At 39.7% G+C, this 26822-nt stretch overlaps 1 protein-coding gene across 2 annotated transcripts in view; it reads left to right on the top strand.

Annotated features, from left to right (window-relative positions):
* Positions 1–25084, top strand: part of RAB8B (RAB8B, member RAS oncogene family) — a 29735-nt gene extending 4651 nt beyond the window's left edge. Inside the window, exons 1-8 of one of the 2 annotated variants that reach the window (XM_026052425.1) lie at positions 9656–9673; positions 12276–12336; positions 13495–13555; positions 14808–14885; positions 16035–16124; positions 16879–16944; positions 19823–19873; positions 21239–25084. In XM_026052425.1, the coding sequence (XP_025908210.1) occupies positions 13553–13555; positions 14808–14885; positions 16035–16124; positions 16879–16944; positions 19823–19873; positions 21239–21331 (381 nt within the window). In that variant the 5' untranslated portion in view covers positions 9656–9673; positions 12276–12336; positions 13495–13552 and the 3' untranslated portion in view covers positions 21332–25084. Of the gene's footprint in view, positions 1–9655; positions 9674–12275; positions 12337–13494; positions 13556–14807; positions 14886–16034; positions 16125–16878; positions 16945–19822; positions 19874–21238 lie in introns of those variants that run through there. The other variant, XM_026052419.1, reaches the window with a different exon arrangement.
* The last annotated feature ends 1738 nt before the right edge of the window (positions 25085–26822 follow it).

The following is a 26822-nucleotide window of genomic DNA, read 5'->3' on the forward strand; positions in this document are numbered from 1 at the left end:
CCCCTGCCCGGCGGCAGCGGCCCCTGCCCGGCCCGCAGCCTGTCAGCCGGCCCGGGCGGCGCCCCGGGCTGCCGGGCCGGGCCGGTGCCCGCCTCGCCTCGCCGGGTGTTGCCTCTTGCCCCTTCTGCCCATTGCCCTGCTCTCCCTGCCGTGCAAACCCGCCGTACGTGGAGCCCTTCYGTTTGTGTATTTGTTGATTTTCCTCTGAAAAACGCTGCTTGCACAAGCGTCTCAGCGGTTGCGAGCTGGTGTGTGGTGGTCGCCCTGTAGCCYGGCTTCTTCCTGCCCTGTGCCTTTCGTGTTTGCACCCAAGTTTTCAGAAAATGGAAGATGGCTCGAGCTGGGCACTGCGCTGGGCAAACGCCTCTCCGCACGCCCTTGGCAAATCTCTTTTCTCCTGTTAACTTCTCTAAATGTGCCCCAGCCTGGGGCGCTCCAATCTGGGGGTGAAGTTCTGCTTAAGGACGATGTAGAAATGCCCTGGTGATTAATAGAGGAACTTCMTTGGCAAACGCTGACTTTGGTTAATAGACTCGATGGTGAAAAGAGGTAGTTCTAAAACTCAACTAACCTGTTTTCATGAGATCTAACTTATTAAAACAGACCACTGCGGTTTAAGGTTTTGTGAGACTAGTTTTAAAAGTTGTGTAGTTTAGTGGAAACTTTTTTTTTCCTCCGTGACTGGGATATTGAGTTGAAATCTGCATAAGTGGAGCTATAGTGTTAACTGTTTGTAACAGAGCAGTTATAATGTAAGTATGTTGTTTTCATGAAGAAGGGGTAAATTCCTGTGACAGTTGCTAGTATTTAGGAGGGCAAAATTAACATTGACTTTGAACAAGCATATTGAGAGAGTGAGGAGACTCGCTTAGTTTTAAGGAAAYTGTTTTAGAGATGTGATGAAATAAAACATGACTTCGTCATCGCCTTTTTAGGCATCTTGCTCTGCAGAGCACTTTCTGCACAGGGAAGAAGTGAATTTAAGCAGATGTGAGTGACTAAACTGAACATTGCCGGCAGTTCTAAGATTTAAAAAGAAAGCCTACAATTCTTTTGCCTTAAAAATGASCATTTTTACAAAATTAAATGTCTGTGTTCCCTTTCCGTCCACTTGCTCTTTGCAGTCATTCTTTTGAATACTGCATCAGTGACGCCAACTGCTCAAGACCTTATTAGCTGTTATCAAAACAACATTTTGCTGTGTGTGTAGTGCAAAAAAGGGTTGATAGGGATTATTAAATACTGTGTATTTTTCCTAAAAACTCCTCATTTTGTAATGCTGTACTAAGTATAAAATAATTCTTAACAAGATGGTTAGCATAGCAATGCATCCATTTATTTCTTCTAATCATCTTTTGTTCTTGAACTGCTTAGTCCCTTGATGTTTCCTTTTGTGTGCTGATTCACTTTGAAGCTTGAGGATGCTGCACATGTGTGGTCTTTTCTTAYGTTATTCAGTGAATGTAAGATTTTATTATCTTATTTCCTTCCCTTTTATTTGCTTTTATAAGGGCACCGATATATGAATTTCACTAATCAGCTTGAAGAAAGTTACCAACAATTGAGACGTATTTCTGATTCGTCAAGCAGTATTTGTGGTTTCACAATCACATTTTCCTATTTGTATGATTTATCTTCCAGTCTCTTTCTATTTTTAGTGAAGGACCTACAAAGAGGAAAGTTGACAACACAGGAAACAGTGAAGTTGTTCGTATAAAGTGCTGACAGATGCTTAAATATAATGCCCTTTTTTCAGTCTTTTCTCGTGCACTGGTTGTATTCTAAGTCACTCGTGCAGATCTAAGCTGTATTTTCTTGCAAATGCTTTCTTTAACAAAATAGCTAAGCAAAATAACAAGTACAGTGAGTGTACACTGACTGCTCGGTCAGTATTATGACTAATGTACCTGATGAGCTTACAGGAATTCAGCATTTAGTACCTCTGAATTTGTTCCTCCACTGATAATGCATAACGATGGCATAAAAAGAAACTAAGAAATGCAGTGCTTTTCCTTTGGCCAGTTGAAATGAATTTTTAAGGTCCCTAGATTCACATTCTTGATTGAGTACACTGAGTCTTCCTGAGGTATGAGCTGCCAGGCTGCCTTGTTTATATGYTCTCCAGAAAGAGGCTTCTTTCAGTGGTGATATTTACTGTTGTAACGTGTCTTCAGCTCACAGTCATTTTAATTAGTATCCACTATGTTATGTGCCCCTAGTGGCATCCTAGGAGGGAAAAAAAATACGGATTTTTTTTTTCTCATTATTATAGAATATTCATATTATACTTAATGCTCACATTATAGAAATAAGCTATTAATGAATTGTTGTAGTTGTTCTATTTTCTTAACAACATGCTTGTGTCACTGAGCTAAAGAGCTTGTTTTGCTGATTCCTTTCTTGTCTGCTTCCACACAAGCCCTGCCTGTAAGGCTAAGTCCTGGTAGTTTATTTGGAGGTTTGCAAGTGGCCCTTTGAGTTCTCTCTGCAAGTGGGTGTCCGTGCTATAATTGTGGCTGCGCTGCTTCAGACCCCACCTAGTGCAGTATCCTGTTGCCAGCAGGAGCAAGGTGAAAGTGCAGTGCCTGCGTGCTCATAACTTATCACAGTATTTCTGAGTGAGCCTTAGACCTGGGGCTTTCTGTCTTCACCTTGGCTACTTGGAGTATAGCCAATGCAGTCTGCCAACTTCGCCGTCCACCAAGAGAAGCGAACCAACGATCTGGGGGGTGTTTTTCACCTTGTGGTCTGCAGGTTTTTGGCCTTCAGCAACCCTAAATTTATTACATGTATTTCTCAAGTTTCTGAAGAGACTGACAAGCAAAAAAAAAAAAAAATCCATCACTGATGTGGTTACTCGTAAGGATCAGCTTTTCATTTTTAAGATAGGATAAAACTTTTTCAGTGAAAATTCATTATATAAGGTTGTGTTGTTCAGTTTGCTTCCTGAGTGGAGACTGCTGCTTTTACAGATCCCCAAGTATCCGGCTTGCTGTTCAGTAGTTCTGTCTGGTAAAACTGGATGGGGTTTATCATTCCAAACAGTAAGGCTGATTCTTTGCATTCCTTCCAACTTTTTGTATAAACTGGTTTCTATGAGTGTAAAGTCATATTTTTCAGCTGAAAACATTTCTGACTTGGTACAAAGACTTGCTGAGTGTAAAACTAAGCTTATAATATTTTATTTTTAATCCAAGATGATACCACCATTGGGCAGGAAGTTGGCCACATGAGGCAGTGCTCTATCTGTGAGCTGCAAAAATTTGTTGATTTTTACAGAAGTAGCTTCTCCTCCTCCATCATCTTGCAAAATGGGCCGCTCCTCCAGCAGTCAAGCACATGTGTGCTGACCTTTGAACACGCTAATGAAAACCCTTTGACAAGCAAWATTACCAACTTCCCTTTTGCAGTGAAACTTCTGTGTCTGTAATGGAAATTGTTTCAGTCCACTSAAATTATGTGTCACTGAATATTGCTTCTCTTGTCCCCATGACTACTTGTGTTTTAGAGGAGAAGTAGCTGAGGAGAGGCATATTCCCCTTCAAAAGGATGTGGGYACATTGACACTTGATGGAAGGGATAAAAGTCTGTCTTGGAGTTGCGTAGATGATGGGAGCTGTAGAAGATGACAAGCRTAGTAATCTTGGGGAAGGAAGAGTCAGGAATGAGTTACTGGCAGAATATTATAAATGATCAGCATATATTAAGGGAATTGTACGTATTTGTGAAAGCTGTGAGGGTAGTAGAAACTGTCTTGGGTGGTGCTATTACCTTATATGCACTTCCATTCTGCAGGGACAAGGTTTGGAAGAACTGAGTCTGACGTCTCCGTGAGGAGGAGGCCGAGGGTTTAAGTAAGAAAAGGGGAAACTGGTGTTATGGAGGTAAATAAGAAAGTGGGGAAGGATTCAGAGTTCTCAGGGTATGTTATGGGGGGTCACCAAGATGTTAATCAGAAAGGACTGGTTTTAGAGATACCATAGGTTTAAAAGTTTGTGTCTTTTGACACTAAAACTGACACACATAGATGGTAACAAAAGACACTTAGGATTTTGATTTCCAATGAGATCATATTGCCCTTTTGTGTTCTGTAAGGGGCCCAAGTGAGTGACATTGTTTGGCCTTAGTTAAAAATGCATTTGCAGCTTCCTTGTCGCTCGCAGCTCTGAAACAGCGTGACAGATGTCAGACTCTTTCTTGCCTGTATTTAACTGGCAGATGGAGCTCCCCTCGGCTGTGTGTTTTCTGGTCCTTTAAGTGACAGGAGGGCAGCTCCAAGCCGCTTTGTGGCTTGCTGTGAGGGCACGTTTAAGAGTAGCCTTGAATGAGTGTAGGAACTAACGCATCATTTGATTGATTGATACAGACTTTGAGAAAGATATTAAAAGCRTATAGCCTCCAAGGTGGTTGTTTCTGTTCTGTGAGACTGCCCAGTGCTTCTGTGATAGGGCTTAAACCCACCCCTCTAACAGAAATGCTTCTTGAACTGGCTTCTTTCAAAACTTACCTAAAGTTCGTAATACTTGGGGAAGAGTAGGTGCAGTGTTTATTTAGTGACGCTTCTTTTCAATTTTGTGATCACGTTACAAACATTTAATTTCCAAGAATATTAGATTGCTTTTTGGCATCAATCAAATCTTATGGTAGTTTAAATCAAGCTGGCTCGAGGTGCATGAAATGTATCTTATCCTTTTCTAATGTGAATAATGTATGAATAGTACTAAATTTGCTGGAACTGCGCTGTATAAAGCTGTATACAAGCAGAGTAGATCCAGAGGCATTTAGTGTCTGACTCATAACTTGTTGATCTAAGTAGTTAACCAAATCAGCCCTTCTGCCCCTATGTCCTTTGCTTCCCAAATAAAAACAAAACAAAAACTTACATGATAATCCTCCCTCTAAGGCAAGGGTTTAAAAATCCATTTTGTAAAAATGATGTTGCCAAAGTCTGCTCAGAGAGCCATCTATTAAAGTAACTTCAGCGATTTTGTCTTGTCCTTTGACATGGCTTCACTATGTTGGATCATCAGGAACTTTTCACATCCTGAAACATTACCACATTTCAGACTCTTAACTGAAAGTCTTAGATTAGATAAAAAATATCATTAATCTTTGGATGAGACGTTTTCCTCTTTGTATATAACCCAAATCCTTTTGGGTTCCACTATTAGAAAGCTGAAAACAGTCCCATTACCTTGATCAGATATCAGTGTTTATTTTTCTTGCATTTTTGTCTCTATTTATGTTGCTGGGAATACCCCTRTTCTGGAATTCCCCCCCAGCCTCTGGTGGGTCTGCACCCATTTCCTGTGCTTCCAGTCGTCTGCTGATGAATGAGTGGGACATTCCTGTGTTCCTATTAAACGTTCGAGCAGAGATGAGGTTTTCTGAAAGTTTAAATTGTTTCTAGCTTTATAGAARTGATTTGTAATTTGCATTTGCTCTGCCCAACACTCCCAATTTGGTGTTTCTTTTCCTCTGCGCAGGCCCTGCCTCGGTACCCGTGAACCTGGTGCTGTTTGGCAATCTAGCTGCACCTGACAGCATCTGTATGTGGTGCCTGTCATAGCTATCATAGCTGCAATAGGAGCATAAATAATAATAAAAGTTGCATTTTTATTTGGCTATATAAGTTCTTATTTTATTTCTAAACARTCAGTGATTTACAGCTTCAGGCATTCTAGCACTCTATGCGTGGTTGTTTTTATATGGTGGCTCTTCCATTATAAACTGGCAACTGTATGGGCCAAAAGGTCCTTATTTCTTCACTCCGAATCAGTTTCTCACTCACCACTTCCTCATATACATTGAGGTCAAGTGAAGCCCTAAAATTTTAAGAGGCTTTAAAAGTAAGTGAATAAATGAAAAGTGTAGTCAAATATAGGCTTTTCTGGACCTGGAATTACTGAACAAACATAAACCTATGTTCTTTGTCCAGTTTGCATCAGCACAGCTGAAGTGTGGAATACAAATAGTAGGCAAGAAACAATGAGAGGGGCAGGATTCATTATATAGCGTCTATAGGATTATGTAGTGTCTTTAATAAGATTTTTTTCCTTCAATCTTTTGGATGTTTAATATGCTTCACTTTTGGATAAAGTGATCTACTTCTTTGCTTACAGAGACGTATAGAATAGACTTTCCATAAAGTATATTCTGTTTTCAGTATCTACAAACTATTCTGGTTTACAGACAGGAGCTTCAAGTAAGTGTAACGGTACATCAGATCATTTTACATCTTTTTTTTTTTTTTTTTTTGGTCATACTTATTGTGAATTGCATATTATCCTTCATTAAGTTCTGTGCTCTGACAGAGTCATGAAATACTTGTATTCTTAAGCCACCTTTTAAATGAGAAAATCTAGCTATAACCTCTTAAATGTGGCCAAGTTTTGATGCATGGGACACCACATACTGCATGTCCTGGAGAGCTGAGGGAAAGAACATCTTTGGATTGGTGCCACATGTCCACATCTCCCTTGCTTTTTCCAGGGCAAGTGAGTGTGGAGCTGGACTCACTGCAGCTGCTTTTGGCTGGTGTGTAGCTGTAGGTGGAGGTTCAAATACAGAAGAGGTCCTGTACGAGCAGAGAGCTGCTGCTGGTCAGGTCAAATCCTGCCATCGGAGCTCCCTGGAACTGCTTGTGAGCTGCATGGCCACCTTCAGTCTGTGTTAGCAAGGACTTAAATTTCGCCGTTGATTCAACCCACTTTGTTGTCAGCATCTTAGAGGGGGAAAACTGTGACYGTGTGTGTTGGTTCTCTGCTGTGCCCCCAGTAGTGCTTGCAGGAAACGCGAAGCTGCGTTTGCTCGCTCATCCAGCTGAGGATTAACCTGACCAAAAAGAGAGCACGATTCCGTTACCAGTCTTCATTGGCTGCCTGCACCCGAGTTTCAGCTCGTTATGAAACTGGAGCCTCAACGCAAGCCTGGATGATTTTATACTCAGTCGTTCTTTGTCTCGAAAGGAATATGTTTTCCAAGCATGTAAGTTAGTGCATTCCTCTTAGAGACAGTCAGTCTATAAATAATCCCTAAAATAAGCAAAACATGTTATCTGTATCAGTAGTGCAATTTTAATGTAATCCAGAACAATTTTAGATGAAACTAAATTTTCAGTGAACATTATTTATATTCAAACTGGAATGAGCAATACAAATAAACTAGTTTCTCTTTACTATATATCTTCTAGTGCTGTAATATCTAGGTTGTGCATTCTAAAAGACGTTCTAAGAGACCTGACCCCCCAAAGCTGTTSCTGAAATTAATTATTTTAGTCATATCAAGTAGCCTAAAGTTCTACTGTTGTTTTATCTTGCAGTCTTTAATTGCAGGTCAAGAATTATGTGATTTTAAACGTCAGAAATACAAGGCTAGTTATTCAAAGGAGTTTGTAAATTCTGAATTCAGCATTTTGAGAGGAGGCCACTGGCGCGGGCCCTGCAGCACCCAGGGTGCTGCCCGTGCGCAGGTGACGGACGTGCGGGAGAGCCCTGCGATCAGATGGTAGTTTGATAATTAGATTACACTATGGGTCATCAAGCTGTCAAAAATCTGAATGTTTCAAAGTGTAGCTGGTCTAATTCTGATAATTGAGTTGTTTTCAATCTATGTTTGTTTTTAAATGAGAACTAGTTTATCTTGGGAACCAGAGGAACCTTAGTGTGGTGTTTGTACCCTGGCTGGAAGATAAGCACTGTCGGAAGCTGCATTTTGCTTAACGTCATTGTGAGCAGCGATCCGATCTGGTCTGCAAATTCAAAGTGCCTGTGAGCAGAAAACTACCTTATRCATACATGACACTTGCAGCTTTTATCACCTTACCTACTTTAGCCAGTTGTATCTAGTTTTATTTTGCCACCGGTAGTGAGTAACTTTCCTTCAAGAAGCTGACCGTGTTGATAGCCTTGAAGGTGCAAGATGCTGCTGTTATCGCCGCATAGGAAACCAATACTAGGGCCTTTGTACAAGTGAAGAATGGGAAGAAGGAGAGCCAGCTTGCTCTCAAGAAGCCCATTCAGCCCATTATGACTTAAGTCATGTTTCGTAGATTCTTATGGCGTGTCCATATTGAATACAGCTTTGTCCTGTTAAGTCATAAAAGGATGAATAAATCTAGTTGTGCTTGGGTATACTCTAAAATCTTGCAACTTTTAAAAAATTTTGACCTTCACCCCAGTGTGTTGCTTAATGTTAATCTGTCATATTATTTAGTGGTTGCAATAAAGACTACTGCATCTTTAATTTACATACTGATACAAATGTTGCTGAGATCATCTGAAAATGCCTCACAGATGTTAGTAAGAACTCGAGCCAAATGCTCAAGTTCAAAATGATTAGACTTTGCTCTTTTGCGCTGGGCGCTGCATGACACACTAGAATGTTGCAAGTGTTCCCCACCCTGCCTCTTACGCTCTGATCTTGTTTCCTTTTTGGACATGTTCTTATTTTACTGATATATTTCAAGAAAGATCTAATAAATAGGCATGTTTCTGAGGCTTCATTTTTCAGTCTTTGTAGAGAAGAGTGGTGTAGACGGAATAAAAGTCAGCRCAGGTATCGCCGGTCATCCTGTAGTGAGGGGTGTGCAGATAAGCATGGCTGAGGGTTTTGTACTAACTGCTTGCAGCTTTTCAAAGCAATGTTAAAGCCATTGGTTGTGACACACTGCAGCGTCCGGGAGACTGGGGGCTGTGACAGCTCTGCAGAATCCAGACCTGCCCTTGGGACCTGCAGCCAGTACCTGCTGTTCTGAGCAGGCTGCAGCCGGACTCCGCTGGCCAGGTCGGATGCTCCGCTACGCGGCGAGGCTCTTGCTGCCAGCAGGAAGCACAACCTCCAGTGCAACATCTTTTGCAGATTACTCCCTCCCAGAACTCACCAAACCAAAGGTGAAGCCCATTGCTTCGCAGTCATGTGCTTGGTCTCACTTCCTGTTTCTTAAAGTAGTTTGCAAATTTGCTTGCTTAGTTAAAGTTGCTCTTAAGTCAGCCTTACTCACAGTGCACAGCRACTGCAGGAAATTTTATTTATTTTTGCTTTTGCATATCTCTAAAACACTAACATTGCATCGTGCAGTAAAGAAGTATCAAATTTCTCTGGCCATTTAAAATGTGTTATTAAAAAAAAAAAAAAAAAAAAAAACCCAAACCGTGAACACAGTGGGATAGGAAGGACCAAAGCTGTGAAGTTGGAGCAAGCTCAGCTTAAAAGTTGATACGTGAATTCCAGACATTTTGATGGCCTAGTGCTTCAAAGAGGAAGGAGACTTTGTATCTTGACTCCTTTTCCAAACTTGTAATGAATTCCTATGCTCTGTGGGAATAAACACCAGCATTTCTGTTTATCAGAGAATGTCACTGGAAAAAACTTTACTCCTTAATTTTGACTCCTTCCACTCCTAGTTAAAAAGAATAAAATGGTTAGATAAGCAAGGAGATTACTGGCTTAGAAGGGTGGGGTTTTATTGTATTCAGGTCATGCAAAACAGATCTCTCAGTTTTTAGTTTGGTAAATAAGATTTAATACTGCAATGTCTTTGATATTCTTTGACTCCTTCTAGCAAGCAACACAGGCATTAAGTTTTTTACGCCTCTGTTCAGATTGCTAGCGTTGAGTCACCTGATTTTTCCTCTCATAGCTTGGGGGGAGAAAACCACAAAGCTTCAAAATGGTACTGTATTGGGTGCTATACATGTTATAATTTTGTTTATTTTTGTGAAGTGTATCTTGAATTGCTAGCAATAGAGAAGTACTGGACTGTGAAGGGTGCGTGGACTAGTGTACACCAACAGAGAGAGAAGTTTGTTTGCATCCCACAAGGATTTGCATCTGGCAAGAACTTCATTAACTGCCTGGTTTCTTACTACAGCTGCTTAAAAAGTATATATTGAAATATGCTATTAAGTATAGACACTGTGCAGGCTAAGTGGAGCAGTGGCACAAGGGGTTTACGTGGCACAGTTTGAGCAGAACCGCGTCCCCGCGGCGCGCGGCCGTCGCCGTGCGCGCCTCGCAGCAGGAAGCGGTGGCCGTGTCGCCAGGCGCTCGCCGCTGCGGGCCGCTCACCGCTTCCTGTTGCTGCAGCGGCACAACAAAAGAAGCATCAGCTTGGGCTTCGTTTCACCCTCTGAAAAGTGGCAGTTGCAGTAGCTAAACCTCTTTATATTGTAACAGAGAGGTTTTTTCCTCTGCAGATTGTTCTTTTTAACTTTCAATTTCGTCTTTATCCAACAAAAATGTTTGGTGGAGTCCCTGCTAGAAATCCGACGTTTGGAGAAGCTCTTCTGTGTGCGGATCCTGAGCTTCGGTTGTTCTCAAACAAGGGGTTGTAGAAACTGTTTAGGGTGCTGTAAGGGAAATGACTAACCACAAGAAACCAGTCTGTGCAAGGCATGGGCTGGTGCACCTAACAGCCAGCTGCAGCGAGAGCTTGCTGTCTTGGGAAGCCATCCCAGGAGGAGTCTCGCACTCCTTGTGCTGATGTCTTCGTTTCCTTAGTTTGCGGTACCTGCAGAATTACCTTGAAACCACAGTAGTCTCTGAACCCTTTTTTCCTGGTGGGGTTGTTATATTTAATCCTAAGATTTCAGGCTTAGACATAAGGAAACTTCTAAAACTGATTTAATTTTGCTGTAGTCTGTAGCAAAACCGCCGTTGCAGAAAAATCTGTATTTGTGCTTTTGGAATCTGTGAGATTAACAGAAGTTGAGAGCCAAGGTCGTTTGTTTTCAGGCACGAATACAGTGAAGTGCAATTTCAGCAAGTGTTACAACTAGTTATTGGAAAAATCTTGACAGCAAGGTGGATGTAAAGTCCTACCGAATGTAGAATGGAAACACTTCTTAACTTCTGCTACATGTAACATTTTTATTGTAATTAATGTCATCCTTATGTCACTTTAGAGAAAATCAAGTTAGTAATGGATCTTTTTGCCTTTAAATCTTGGAGGATTTTAGGAGTTTATGACTGTAGTGATACTCTTAGCATGGAAAATAATGTAGCTAATTTCATACAGTGTTAAAAGTGCTGATGAGATGTTTGTGCTAATAGTGTGTATTCTTTCTAATTAATGGGCTACACTATGCRTGCTTATTGCGTCAATATTAAATGGCTGAAACTTCGTGTTTTCATTCAATTAAAATTTTATGCCCTTCTGTGAAAAGGRCGAAAGTCAAGTAGTTAATGAATATCTATATTTCATTTTCAAATACTGTTTTGGTGTTTATAAAAAAAAAAAAAAAGTCATAGCTTCTTTCTTGTGATTCTTGTTTAAGCTGTGGATGAACTAGCAGAGCTAGAGACAAGATTTTCCCAGTTAAGATACCCTTTGGTAATGGTCCCTTAAAGCCCAACTGGGAGAGGGAAGTGGGGGGCCAATGATATAACTGTGAATAAATATCAAGTAAGCTTTAAGATTCAGACAAAGGAAAATGGGCAACAGCCTTAAAATGGACTGATGCAAAATTTTGAATATCCAGCCTGCTGGATTATTTGGAAGTCTTGGCCCGGGTTCATAGATCCATGCAAGTCTTCTAAAGCTTAACATATTTTACTAGATTTTTCTGAATTTATTCAACTTTTTTTTTTTAATCCCTAGTTTAAAATCTATTTTTAGAAACAGTCACAGTAGGCACTGAGGAAATAGCTGGGGAAGAAAGGAGAGAAGCATTTTCTCACTAACTTTTGGAGCTTTCCAGAAAATTAGAGTTGCTCCTAACCTGGTGTTCTTGGAACAGTCTTATGGATGGTCATCTTCAGTGACCCTTAGCAACCAGCTGTGTGTGTCTCATATCCTATGTTCTTTTGCCCTTTACTACTATGTCTGACAAGACTGTTAGCTCTTGAGCTAGTTCCGAAAAGCAACTTAGCAGCCATAGGATGTAACTTCACTGCAGGAGCTGATTCAGTAGAGGTCCTAGGGATCTGATCTGAATTTTAGGGGCTAGTCATAAGATTGGAAAAAAGGCAATTTAAAGTAGTGGCTTTACTGGTATGAACTGAAAGAGTTCTGAAATTAGTTCTTCTCAAAATCTTGACTAATTCTAGTAATGAGTCTGAATTTGTTCTATTTTCATAGAGCAGAGTAATTTCAGCTTGATCTTTTTGATGAAGGTGAAAAACTTGGTGCATCCTCCCCGTTTCCTCATTTATGGAAGGAGTGACATGGTCAGAATAATTCTTTTCCCTAATACTACTTTTAGCAAATMATCAAAAGGAAACAGAAGACTTCCTTTTCATTTGTTGCAAAACTTATGTRTCTCTTTCTCTGGCAGGAATCGACTTCAAGATCAGAACAATAGAACTAGATGGAAAGAAAATCAAGCTACAAATATGGTAAGTTTTCAACACATGTGAGATGGCTCTTTGAGTGGGAGCACCTCATAGCTTTGAGCCTGGATGTGCTAGAAATCCCATCTCTTTTCTCTGACAGTCCCCCTGCTGCGTTCTTGAGTAGCGCAGGAAATAGCCTGTTCCCAYTCTAATGTTAAAGCAATTTCCCATTTTATTGAAAGCTGTCATCTTAAATGCGGTTTTGGATATTCCATGTGGAACAGAAGTATTAATTATGTAGCAGTCAACTAAAATATAAGCCCTAATAGCTTTTAAAAATGCAATGCATTTAAAAATGCGATCTGAATTCTCGGATGCCCAGTTATAGTCACAAATGGACAGACCATAATGCGGCTTCTATGGTGCATAGTAGAAACTGAGCTCTTGGTAGCAGCAGACAAGCAGTTGTGGAACAGCCTTATTGCATATGCCAAGCTCTTAAAATACTACTGCTGAACGTGGAGATACTGCTGATAACTCAAGTCTTAAAAGAGAAATTGTGACTTCAGGATTCATTCATTAATCTTGGTGACAAAGGAAGTCAAGTTCTAGATGTGACTGGTACAAATTTTATTCCTCTAATATCAAAGAAAGCTGTTAGGGCTTTTGTTTGTTTGTTTTGTTTTTCCTCCCACTTTCGGGGAGTTCAGCTTCCTCTAGGTATAACTAGTATCCAAACGTGTTGGTCCTCCTGTTCACTCACAGATATTACTTTGAAGTCATGCAGGATAAAATATCAGCACATTACGCTATAACAGCTGATTTTAATAGCTAATTGTACAGGAAAACACAGTATCCCCAAAATATTTTATTGCTGAATGGGCTATTTCTTCCCTCTTGCAGGATTTGGAGGCATCAGAGCGGCCTTTGTTAGTTCTGCTGGGGAAGGCTGTGTAGCGCTGCATTTTCATTGTTTGCATGAAAATGCAAATGCTTTAAAACAATATTTGTGGTGCTTCTAGTGTAAACACCCACTGGTGTAGATTTGATAGCTGAGGGAGAAGAGGGTATTGAGGGCTGAAGAAATTTTTGCAGTTAGATTCTAAATGGTTCTCTACTTAATAAGTATCAATGTGCTTTTTCTATTTAAAAAGATCTCTGTTTGGTACAGGAGAGTTTAAAGGAGGTCTCCAATGGGTATTTGTTTTCACTGAATTTTAGGGATACAGCAGGCCAGGAGAGATTCCGCACAATTACGACAGCTTACTACAGAGGAGCCATGGTGAGTGCTTTTCTTTCCAAAAATCTATCTACAACTGTTGGTGACTGGTTTAACTCTTATGGTTACACCATGCAAGACTTTCTGATTGGTGGGTTAGAGAATTTTGGCTTGTGATGAGGAATAAAATGATAGGATTTTTTTTTTTTGTTCTTTTTTTTTTTCTAACTTGCTTGTACTATGTTTAATCCTGTCTGCTGTAATGGAACTTCAAGCCCATTTGTCTTTTTTACTGTATCTGCAATCCCTGCAGATAGATAATAATCTCTGCAGAAGATAAATTGCTAAGCTTTATTTTGATAACTTTTTAAAATGCAATCAACCATTTGAATATATTTTAAGTGTCTGATAAATAGGTAATGAATGATTTTAATATCAAGAATGTATTTCCCTGAGTTGCTTTTCCTGCCGCTCTTTCTTACCTTCAGCTGATCAAGAATGCCAAATCTGCATTYAGTAGAAATGTGATGGCATGTGGTTCCTAAATGCCATGATTGCAGCACTTTAATTTGGGATACAGATAATTGCAATTTGCTGATTGTGACCTGTGCCAATTCTATGACTGTTCACACCGAGTGACAGAAGATGAGCTGCTCTTTCAGTCTAGTTGTACATCCCAATAGCCCCAACCTTATGGGAGAAATAGTCACGGTCACAGTCCTGTGTCAGAGCATTAAGCACTAAGGGTTTGGCAGTGACAAGGTCCTCTCCTGACCTCACAGCGCACAGCCAGAGACCTTACTTGCTCTTACCTTGGCAAAGTGCACTTCATGTAGCTGAGGGGTAGTTTCTTGAGAGTCCTTGTGGAGGTGTGTGCGTGTGTGTGTAAAATATATACATATATATATACACACACACACACACACACACATACATATAGAGCTGCATGCAAAGCGAAAGCCACTGCGAGGGTGCCAGCGTTGATGGAAAATATCTGGTGGCCCCAGCAGGTCAGATCTTATGGGACTGTAATCCTTTGACTGTGTGAAGCTGCCACTTCTAAACTTGACTTTAACATAAGGTCSTAGTCTCTGCTGTAGTAGAATTTGTAAACTCTTCCTGGTCAGGAGATATAAATGGTATTTTGTGCAAACTCACAGCAAAGGCATAATGCTTTGAGAAAGGACTGTTGATTGTAGGGGTGTAAGTCTTATCTATATTAAATTTCTTGCAAGTGTAATCAAACCAACAGCACACACTAAAAGTAGAACAACAATACTTGCTTATCTAACCAGAATTTCTTTATTTTATTTAGGGAATTATGTTGGTGTATGATATCACAAATGAAAAGTCCTTTGACAACATTAAAAACTGGATAAGAAACATTGAAGAGGTAGGTGCTTTATAACAGGAGACTTTGGAAAGGAGTTCATATTGTTGGCACCTTACGATTTTCCTGGGAAAAGTAATCATTAAGTAATTATTTGCTTCCAATATGGCAGCCAACATATATGACCGCTTTAGACACTGCAGTGAATGGAACAGTGCTCACCAATGGGAAGAATATCTRTGCATGAGATATGTCTTGTTTATCATCACACAGAAAATGGGAAGCTGAGGTTTAAGTAGCAAGCGTAAACTAAGTATTTCAAAACTGATCTTTCTGTATAATTTTCATTGATCTTTTTCGGTTTTGGGATTGTCTAAGGCACAGGAAGGAGAAAGACTGTGGGGTAAAGACACACCTGTCTGATTTCAGTTACTGTTTTGGGTTGTGTGTTTGTCCTTTTGGATGCTTTTGTCCTTTTCATTTGATCTTTGGTAAGCTACCTGCTAATCTCTTGTAAATTATTTAACATGACATACTGTCAACTGGGGAGGTTTCTGTCAAGTTGCAGGGCAAGCCCTAAATTAATATCTAATGAAACTGTAATTAGGAACGCTCTTAACAGTATTTTATTTCTCCTTCTCTCTCAATCAAAATCCACAAGGTTTTCTTTATTACTGTTCTTCTGGCTCTCTAAGCAAATTTCCTATATTAGTGATCAATTTAATGTGGTGGTGACTGGGCAAGAAAGGTGGTCATGCTCAACTGATTGTTTCTTACTAAGTCCTTTATTAAGGCYTTTTTTAAAAATGCAGATGTGTTGTATATTGATACTTCAACCAAATACTGTGGATATAATGGTATTCACTCACTCTGCTACAAACTGGTACACGAATACATCCTAAATAGCCAACTGCTTGTACATATTGTGTACATGTTGCTTGTACCAAGTGCAACCTGGTACAGAGCTAGTGCTGCTGTAGCCAGTCTGCAGTGACATTCAGGCAAACTAAATGTGGGAATCTTTATCCCAAACTATTTAAATATTTAGTTATTGGATTGTCTATTTCAAAAGACAGGCCCTTTCTGAGTAATGTCCTCACATTAGATAACTCTCTTCAAAAAAAAAATCATTTGTGGATGAGTCTGGCATATGAAAAATTCTTCTAAATAGTGCTATTATCTGTTTCTGAGAGATTGTCTTTTTCCTTTTAGCATGCCTCTTCGGATGTAGAAAGAATGATCCTCGGTAATAAATGCGATATGAATGACAAAAGACAAGTTTCAAAAGAAAAAGGGGAGAAGGTAAACTTTTTTTATTTTGCCTTATCTTGCTTAGAAGACAATTTTTTTCTCAGGATTCTGGTTATTGATATTTTATTTGTTGTAGGTATCTGAGAGATACTGGGCCTCAAACATGTTTCAGAACTTTTTATATGTTATAAAATGTCAGGTTTTTGTAATAGCACATGACCATATTCAAGTTTGACTAATTTAATATTGTTTTTTTGAGGAAGAGATCCTGTAAAGAATATTTAACCTCCCTATAACATGAAGTGTTATAAATCTTAATATAAAACATTGTATGTAGTTAGATCATATTGCATACAATTTACCATGGTGATTACTGACACTTCTTGGAAGTATTGTTGTTAAAAATAAAATAGCATGTTCTGAAATATTAACAAGCAAAATCACACTATATCACAGCRAAGTAGTATAGCCACTAGTAACACAGCTCTTGGGATGGTTATCCGTAGTTGTGCTGTCAACAAATACAAATCAGTGAAGATGCCACATTTATGTTCTTTTGGACCTGAAATAAGTCGTTCTGCAAGCCATTTTTATTATTAACAACAAATTTTTAATTTACAAGAGGATTTACCTAGTTGAAATAGTTTAAGTGGTTGGTAACATCAATGTTTTTGTGAGAGAAAGCAGACAAATGAAACTTTTTTTCTTAAGCATTATAGAGTCTCTATTCTGTTATGAACTTGTGTAAACCTGCCTTTTGCACTGGAACTTTCAAATACACTGAAAATTTTAACCTCTCTTACAGTTAGCAATTGATTATGGAATCAAATTTTTGGAGACAAGTGCAAAATCCAGCATAAATGTGGAAGAGGTAAGAGATAGATGTTACAGTCGGTTGTGTTTCTTGAAGTACTACTGTGGAGGCATGTTATGTGATTGGGAATTGCTGGGCTTCCTGACCTGATCTAAAACATGAAGTGACAACTTCAAGCTAGTTCTATTTAGATAGCTATTGAAAAACGCAGGACAGCTTCTTTTTTGGTAATATCTGGCATGCTTTCTAGGTAGGTGGTGAGAGTGGTTTGTTCTTACTGTAGCAAAGTTTCCTTAGGCTGTTGTCTTGCTGCTTAAATGACAAGTGGTTTTGGACAGGGAGTAGGTGTAATGTTAGAACAGTGTGTCGGGCAGGAAACCGGATTCAAGACTCTTTGTTTTGTGAATAGCACGTTACAACGTCAAGGAGACTTCAGGTTACTACTAAATACGCCTTTGCAGAGGAGATGAGATTTGCATTTTAAACTGGAACGTCAGTGCAGACTGTCATAAATCTATGTCAGAGGAGGAAGAAAGCTTATAATACTGTCTGTAGACTTGTGATCCTTTTTCCTGCAAATAAACTTTGTGCAAAAAAAAATGCCAGACCCTATTTATAAGAGCATAAGGAAATGGAATCGGAAGGAAGAGTGGCTCAGCTCGAGTCTGTCTTACCATGAATCACTATTGTAGTCTTAGAGGAGGGGGAAGATGTTAATTCTTTGAAAAAGGTGGATGGTAAAACATGATATCAAAAAGCAGTTAGATTAAAAAGCCCTCAAAGGATCAAAGATATATTTTTTTTAGTACATTCAAAATCTTGTGAATGTACTAAATAATTACAGATGATGACARGTCGTCTTGGACGACAAGGTGACCTTGAGACAGCAGTGCCCCCATGGCCAAGAAGGCCAACGGGATCCTGGGGTGCATTAAGAAGAGTGTCTCCAGCAGGTCAAGGGAGGGGATCGTCCCCCTCTACACAGCCCTGGTGAGGCCACATCTGGAGACTGTGTCCAGTCCTGAGCTCTCCAGCACAAGAGGGATGTGGAGCTGCTGGAGAGAGTCCAGCGCAGGGCTACGAGGATGATCAGGGGCCTGGAACATCTGCCCTAGGAGCAAAGGCTGAGAGAGCTGGGYCTGTTCAGCCTGGAGAAGAGGAGGCTGAGGGGGGACCTGAGCAGTGTCTATARATACCTCAAGGGAGGGGGAGTGAGGAGGAGGGGGCGGCCTCTTTGCAGTGGTGACCACGGATAAAACTAGAGGAAACGGCCACAAACCGAAGCACCGAAAGTTCCACARGAACTTAAGGAAACATTTCTTGACAGTGAGGGTGACAGAGCYCTGGAACAGGCTGCCCAGAGAGGTTGTGGAGTCTCCTTCCCTGGAGATCTTTAAAACCCACTTGGATTCAGCCTGTGCCACGTGCTCTAGGTGACCCTGTGTGTGCAGGGGTCTAGGCATAGACTAGACGATTCCTAGAGGTCCCTTCCAACCTTAATGATTCTGTGATTCTGAGATGTTAATTTTAGAAATGTATGCCCTAATGGTATAAAGGCTGGGGCTATGTAATGTAGAAATGCAGTTTAGTTTATTCAAATAAGGCAGTGTTCCTGAAGCTAATGATCTGAATGCTTTTCCAAGCATATTGTTGGGATACTTTCAGAAGTCCTCCAGATGCATACTGTATGCAGATTGTGCAGCTAATACATTAACTAGAAATGAGAAATTGTTACTGTAAAACGGCATGGCTGGAACTGTATCCACTGAGACAGGACGTAGCCTTTTATCTGATTGCAAGAAGGTTCTGATGGAATCATAGTTAGGGTGAGTTTTAACTGTGCTGCTTGTGCAGTAGTGTTTGACCTCTTTTGCACGATATCCCTGTGATTCTGAGAGCAGGCAGTGGAAATGTGAACATTAGCAACTAACACCAATGGTGGATAGCAATAAATTCCCAATAAAAAGTGCATACCATCTCAGTTCCTATAGATGATTGACTGGCTGCCTCATGACATGCCCTGCACTTTCATTACAACCCTTGTAGGTCATTAAATACACAAAATTAATTTGTGCCTAATCCAAACCATTTGGCTGTCTGAATGTGTTTTAAAAATTGTCACATGAATTGGGAAGAAAATACAGAAAGAATGCAGCTGGTGTAGGTATTCTGCCAGTAATGATTTAATCTTATTTCCACCAAATGTTTAACTTGTGTGTAATACAATCATGACCCCTTCTCTCCCCCTTGCTTTGGATATGTTCAAAATGCAATGAGGGGGGGAAAATGCTTACCCTTTCCTATACTCTTTTCCATTTTGGAACTGACCTTTAAGTATTGGTATCTTCAGATTTATCCCTGAAATCGTGTTTTTCCTGCTTTTAGAGAATTGCAGTGTTTTCCTGCTACAGAAACTGTTCTACATCTTTGTGCTGTGAAGTTGGAGATTGAGATTTGCCCAAGTGATTTTAAGATTGTTAGAAGTATTGGCAAGCTGTAGGGAGCCCAAGTGCAAAGGAAGAAAGAAATTGCTGATGTTGATGAGAATTCCCAGACATGCCAGCCTCAAAGCTCTCYGTAGGTTTTTAGCTGCAATGCACAATATATAGTTTGGCAGGGAAAAAAATAAAAAAGTGAATATATGCTGCATATTTGAATCACAATGCTGTGTAAACAGCCTTCCATTCAGCAGGTTATTTTGTTCAAGAGCTGTGCAGTGGCAAAGGCCGTTCACTTGCTGCAGAGTTTGGAGAGGAGACTTAAAACAGGGTAATGCTTATTGCAGTGTAGGTGACTGTTGTGCACAGTGCCCTGCAACTACAGAACACAGCAATATTCATGTGTCTCATTACTCCAAATCTATCTTTTCTAGTGTATTTTATGACTAATCTTTTTTTTTTTTTTTCCCCTCTCTGTCCTTCTCCCCCCTTGCCAGGCATTCTTCACACTTGCACGGGACATAATGACAAAGCTCAACAGAAAAATGGTTTGTATTCCTATTGACATATGGTCTATATTAAATGAAATGATCCGGTATAAGAACTAGCCGAGTAATAGTCCTAGCTAAAAAAGACCCTGTACTCCCCAAGCAAAGGGAATAGTTGCCTCCCTCTGCTTGTTGCTCCTGAGCTACCACATCCTGTTTGGAGCATCTCAGTCTAGGAAGGGTGTTGGTTAGGGATGATCTGGAGAGAGTCCCGAGGAGAATTCCCAGGCTGGGCAAGTTCCTAAAGCCAAGGAGCTGGAACTGAGCCACAAATTGCTGCCTGGGAGGTTTGGGCTGGGCATGGGTGGCAGGAGGCAGTAATCAGTAATGAGGGTAGTGCAGCTCTGGAATAGATTGCCTAGAGGGATGTGAATCCATGTCCTTGGAAGTTTCCAAAACTAGCTAGACAGAACTCTAGCTGACCTGATCTACTGTTAGTGATAGTTAAGTCCCAAGGGAGGGGTTGAACTAGATGCTCTCCTTTGATTTGAACATATCTGTGACTCTGATGTGCTTTAGCTGTCTTGAATTCATAATATAACCTGTAGATAAAATATGTAAAATATAACTTTGATTTAATGAAGCCCTTTTTAAGCATGTAGGGTTCCTTATATGGGAAGGATAGCTGCTCTTAACAGTTGTTGGCTAGAGCTTGTTGGCTCTAAATGAGGTTTGGAGATTGCCTTCATTTAATTTTTTTGTTTGTTTGTTTGAAGGAGCAGCAAAATTCAGCTGGTGCCAAATGTGATTATTAATTTCTTAAGCACTTGTGCAAGCATTTGGCCAACTAATGGACTGACGTAATCGTGCAAGTTGCTCTTACTAATGAACAAGAATTAAGTGAGGTAAATCTTGTTAGGCAAATGGATTTGCAACTTTCTACTAAAAGGGCCTTCAAAAAAAACCCCACTAGATTTTGTGGTTGAGCCATTCRGTTGGGTAGATGTTAGAACCTCTGCTTTTATTCATCTATTAAGCAGAGCCGTGTACAACTGTTGCCCATTTAAATAGGTACTTTAATACAAACACMCTTTAGCATGCAATTTTTCTTCATTTTATGAACAGTCAATGTAGAACAACCTGAAATCAGTGCGTTTTTTTCTTAGCTGTGTGATCCTTGTTTGATTAGACTTTAGATTGTGCAGTYACTCCTTGATATAATTCTTCACATTTGGATTCCTGGCTAAGTTATTTTAAAAGTAGGCAGTTTTATCATGGGATTAACAGAGTCAGGTAACTGAGGAGCTCAAGTTAGAGCAAACAGTTCTGGTGMTTGCTTTGCAAGGGAGAGGATGTCGAGGGAAATTAGAACAGCCAATTTCCAGCATTCTGTGATGGTGATGTTGATGTTCTTTTCTTTTTCAGAATGACAACAGTTCATCAGGGGCAGGTGGGCCAGTAAAAATAACTGAAAATCGATCTAAGAAGAGCAGCTTCTTTCGATGCACGCTACTTTGATGAACTTCTAATGATAGACTGCAGCACACTTAGAACCTTTTCTGCTTCTTTGAAAGCACAGGGTCACAAAGCCTCAGAAATAATACCACCAAGCTGCTGCTGAGAGCTCCATTGAACGTAGACTGCGATACACAAAATACCAAGTGGATTTTGCTCACTAAGCCTATTGACCTATCAGGCTCCTCTTTCTCAGATATGGAAGCTATGAAGTGGAGACACAAATGCAAGAGTTAACTTGTTTTCCTTTTTTACTTTCTGTTTTATTGCCTGTTGCAAAAGCTGCTATGTTTCTTTTAACTTTGCACATCCATATTAGCCTCCTGTTGCCTGTTACAGCACAATCTTACATTTGTATTTGCACAGTTTGACTTGTAAGAAAGATTCTTAACAGATTTGTGCAGATATTTCCTTTTTTAACAAATTTATTACTATAGCATAAGAGCCGGGGAACAGATCAAGTCTCACTTCCACTAGTTTCTTTGCTGTACACYGGTGGCCATGACCACAGTATGGATTCTGACACTCTAGTCAAGAGTGTTATAATAACAATTGGCATTTAACAATTTCTACTTCTTTTTTTCTTAGATGCACAAATCTGTTCATTAAGAAGCTGTGGCTTCTGCTCTGAATGTAGTATTTGGCTTTTCTTTCTTTACCAGGCTTAGCAAAGTTATTTTCTGGATTGCCGGTCACTGTCTGATTCACAGATGCACCTTTCAGTTATTTGAATAAACAGTGTCTTTCCTCACTGAACTTCCCTCTGGTAGCGCAAGCTGCCTGCACCATTTTTTGTTTCTGATGAGGATGCACCCTCTGGAGTTGAAATCATCAGCACAAATTGGCCTCATCTCTATCACTTAAGTGGCTTGTGGAAATTGAATGCATGAGTGTTGAGTAACCTCATTGTGGATTCATATGTTCAGAAACGACTGCTTCTAAAGGTGACTTCCATGTCTACTGTCATGCTAAGGACAGTCCATTCATGTCTATAAGCATCAACCCTTGACAACAGAGGCGTAAAAAAGCTAGCTTCGTGTGCAGTTGCTCAAGTTTATCAAGTCCTGCCACCAAGGAAAGGGTCACGCAAGGGTTATAATGTAGTATTTGTTCTGCAGCTCGTGTTGAATGTGTGAAGTCCTCTTTGGTCTGCTCACGCTGTTAAATTATTTTATCATCAAAAACTGGTACAGTGACCTAGCGTTCAGAAGCAGAGTTAAAACTTAGTTGCCTTCTCACTCAGTGGGGCATTGTTTAACCTCTTCTTCGTTTTACCGCTTTTTAATGCGTTCTGAAAAATGTCCAGAGGGATTGAAGCAGGTGCTTTAGTTTCTGTTGATGTGCCAAACTTGGACCATTGTAAGCTCTACCCACAGGTTTGTGTCCCACTTGTTTGTTCGTCGGGAGTAGGTGGATTCTGTCACTGTCAACATCAGGTCTCTGACGCGCTTGTTTTGGCTCCACTACGTTGTCTAGAGTGGCTTGTCGCCACAGGGCAGTGGCGTGGGGGGCTGAATTTGTCATCTCTGGGTCTGCTGTAAATATGCTGAAGGAGAACAGGCCACTAGCAGTAAATTCAACGATTTTTGCTATTCAAAGCTTTGTTAGAAACAGGTTCAGCGAAGTTACAGCGTTTTAAGTGGCTTTCTATCAACCTGGCCCCACATAGAGCTGTTGTAACTAGATTGTGAATCTGACAACTTGCTGTTGCTGCACTAAAATAGAAAAATCTTCATGGCAACAAGGTTCAGTGGAAAAACAAAGCAACACTAACTGCTCTGTTGTCTGTCCTTGATGTTTTTTTGGACAGGCTAAAGCAGTTGGGTTTTCTGTATGGTTAAAAAAAAAAAAAGTGCTTTCTATACAGAAAGTGTTGTGACACCAATTACGAATGTTGTTCATTTTCAGTAGTTTACCTCTGACTTATTTGGTGTCGTAATACTTTGATTTTTTTATCTCAGGGGCTGTTTGCAAACCAAAACTGACATGTTCTGCGTTTGGCAACGTTTACAGAGTGCTTTGTATTGTTTTTCCTGCCCTATCTGTGTAGTTAAAATGTACATCCAATATTAGTCTCCATGAACTTCCCTTTGAAAGAGCCTGTAAAGTAGTAGCGTCTATGAAGTGCTTCTTGAAGCAGCAGCGAACGGAGGTATCTGCTCTGTATTTAAAACAAACAAACAAAAACCTTGCTATTTTCTTACATTTAGCTATGCGAAACTGTACATAAATGTGAGGTAAGACCATAGGAAATTCACTTTATGCATGATAAACTAATGCAGTCAGTATTTCCCTTTGCTTAATGTTCATGTAAAGTTAATCTTTTTCTGTTGTAGAAGAACTTAGTGCAATTTTGTTGTCCCCTGCTGCAACTGAAGAAATCTAATTTCATTTCTTACGGATAAGGTAAAAGGCAGATTTCTCCCTCTTGTTTTGTCTTCTCTTGCTCCCACCCACGTCCTCCGCAGTATTAAATGGCTGAGTGGCTGCACTTTACCAGTGTGCTCRTTTTTGGTCAGTATAGACCTCTTCCTGTGTACAGTCTGGATTGTCAGGCATTGAAAAATGTGCTGTATCTTAGCGTGCAAAGCAATTGTATGTTTTACTGGGAACTCTTTTTTTTTTTTTTTAGCTATTTTGCTTTCTGCAAGTGGAAGATGATAAGTGGTATGTTCAGCCTAGGCATCGGATACTGGGTACTGCAGGCTTTTCTAATACCAGTATGGTTGTTTTGTGCAGTCTTTGTTGCACCTTTGCTCAATACTATATAGGCTGAACTTTGAAGGACTCTGAACTATACCTCAGTGAACTGTTCTAATGTCCATTAGAATGAAAGTCATGCAATTATTATTCATTAAGCAGYCAATGTAATTGCAGTTATTACTCATAAAGCGACAAATGTATTTCTGTCTCGCTACAAAAATTGTCATAAACTTTTTAGGAAAGGCAGACTTTTTTTTTGTGGATTTTGATGAAACAGAACTGCTGTTTATGCTGTTGATTTTTATTCTTTATGGAACCTTTGGCACCACGTCTGTGCAATGTATCTTGACCGAGCTTTTTTCCTAAATGGTTTTAGAAAAACAAAAGAAAAAAAATGGTCTTGGGGCTTCTCAACTTTAGCTTTTAGTCTGTGCTCAGCAAAAATGCACCAAGTGTTTTTGTTGAGTAGATTTAGAGTGTTCAATTTAGTTACTAGTTGTCCTGAAGTATTGTATTATTGTTAAAACTTAAACCACTCATGGAAGCTGACACGGCTCATTATTGGKGGTGGGAGAGGGTTGTTCTCAAGAATGATGGATTAGTTTTTCAGAATTGCAGGATTTTATTTTATTTTTTTTTTCTGAGTTTTTCTTGGCAAATGTATTTCCCATCGTAAGCACATTTCCCCTCCTGGTCTGCTAAAGTCGAGTGAATCAAGTCAGTCATTCTTGCAATTGAAAATAGGAGTCTTAAGTACGCATACTGCATTAAAAATTGTGAATGGGTAATGATTTGAAAGCTATGTGAATAATATGTAAAATGCCTAAATGTGTTATTTGTGGAAATGCATCTGTTATCTGTTTAAATGTAACTGAAATTTTGCAAAGTTACCCTTCCTGAGGGTTAGCTTGTAGCCAATAAGTCTCGTTCCGTTCACTGAACTGCTTGTGCCACTCTTGTTCTTATAAATAAAACTTGTATTTCTCCCTGCCACCAAAGCAGGATTTCCATTAATTTTTCTTTCCGGTGAATTTAACTATTTTAGTGTATTCCTATGGCCTTACGAACATTTTTTTTTCAAATAAAACTTCAATTACGATTATTTTAATGTTATATAGTTACTAAATTCAGACTAAAAAAGTATAGCCCTTGGAAAAAAATACTTAATTTTGAAATAGGATGGTTTTACCATGTGTGTTTAAGCACATTTTAGCTCTGCTCTAAAGGTGTAATATGAAAAGCTCCTGCAGGTAGAGTGAACTGGTTATGTCGTTAACTTGTAAACTTAATCATTAATTGTGTATTGATAATATGTATAGACAAAAATATCCAAACTCCCCTAAAACAACAAACTCAGTGGTTTTATTATTCCATGCAAACTTTTTTTACAACAATGTGTCTCAAATAAAAGTTACATAATGAAAAGTATTTGGAGTATTTGTATGAAAGCTTCCATGTATTTTTATAGAGCTAACATGTCTAGCACCTCCATTGTGGAAAGACGTCCAGGCGAATTGCATTCATAAAGCTTGGCTTAACTTCAGTGGCCGGTTGCAGAAGTGTTTTTAAAGGGTTTTGCTTATTCGCAAATGTGACTGTTTTTCAGAGCCTTCCTGAAATGTTCTGTACTCCTGTAGTGATTACTTAGCCTGCGGGTGAGATCTRACGATGTTATTCAGGTGAGCTTAGGCTTTGTAAAGATAGTGAGACACAATCTCGGGTTTGTCTGCGAATTAGCAAGTCACTTAGGTTGTTAGCCTTGCTGTAGAAAAAGMAAACGGGTGGGTAAGGTGTTAGGGAAGCTGTTGACTTCCCAACTAATGAGTAGTGAGGTTTGGCAGATGACTTTAACTGAGATGACTGGTGTAAAAACAAGATAGGAACTAAGGAAAGGTTTGGTCTACTCGAGGCAAAAGCTGCTGAATGGTTGCAAGACCCAAATGGATATGTAGTCTCTATATCTTAATTAAGAGCAAGCTGGAGCTACGTTCTTGTGTTCTACTATCTRTGTGTTTGTGCATGTAGTTTTTCCAGGTTGCTGCTTTAGATCTATTAACCTGCAGATCATTGTTCAGCAATGTCCTAAAATCTGAGTCCTTACACTCAGTTTTCAGAGAAGCTAGTGTCATGCATCTGCACTAAAAATGTCTTAGCTGCATTTATATTCCTCATGTATCAAACAGAATAATTATAGTGCTAAAAATGATGATTTATTAAAGTTCCTTGATCAATGTTTTGGGCACAGACAAGGTATTGTCATAAAAATAGTGCTAGCACATTTGTAGACAAGAAATTACAGAACCTGTCTACTTTTTGCAGCCTGGCAAACTGCCTTTTTCTAAATTCCTTTCCTTTTCCAGATTAGTTGACGSAAGTGTGTTGAGGCTTCTTGAGCTGTACCAAGGTCACTAATACCACCTACAATTTCAAAATAATCTATCTTTGGAAGCAATTCTAATCTTTGAGAGATACATAAATGAAGTTTTTGCAAGTTTCATTTCTTAATGCTGTTCTTGCTGTTTAGGGGGTTGAAGAAAGGGCAGGCAATGCAAAATGTTGTCATCTGCTGAAGAGACAATTTCTTGGTGTTCTTGATGTTGCAGTTTCTTACTGATTTATTTTTTTGTCTTTTCCCTGCTATCTTCAGCAGAGCACATCAGTGTTGAGCTTCTGGTGTGGTCAAGTGTTGCGTAAATTCCCAGGAGCACAAGCTTAGTGAATAATTATTGTTCTTTCAAGCTGCAAAATAGTGAGGTGGGCTGCACTCACGTTGCTCACACCATGGGGGACC

Source organism: Nothoprocta perdicaria, unplaced genomic scaffold (genome assembly GCF_003342845.1).
Source record: "Nothoprocta perdicaria isolate Ctin4 unplaced genomic scaffold, notPer1 scaffold_113, whole genome shotgun sequence".
Classification (NCBI taxonomy): domain Eukaryota; kingdom Metazoa; phylum Chordata; class Aves; order Tinamiformes; family Tinamidae; genus Nothoprocta; species Nothoprocta perdicaria.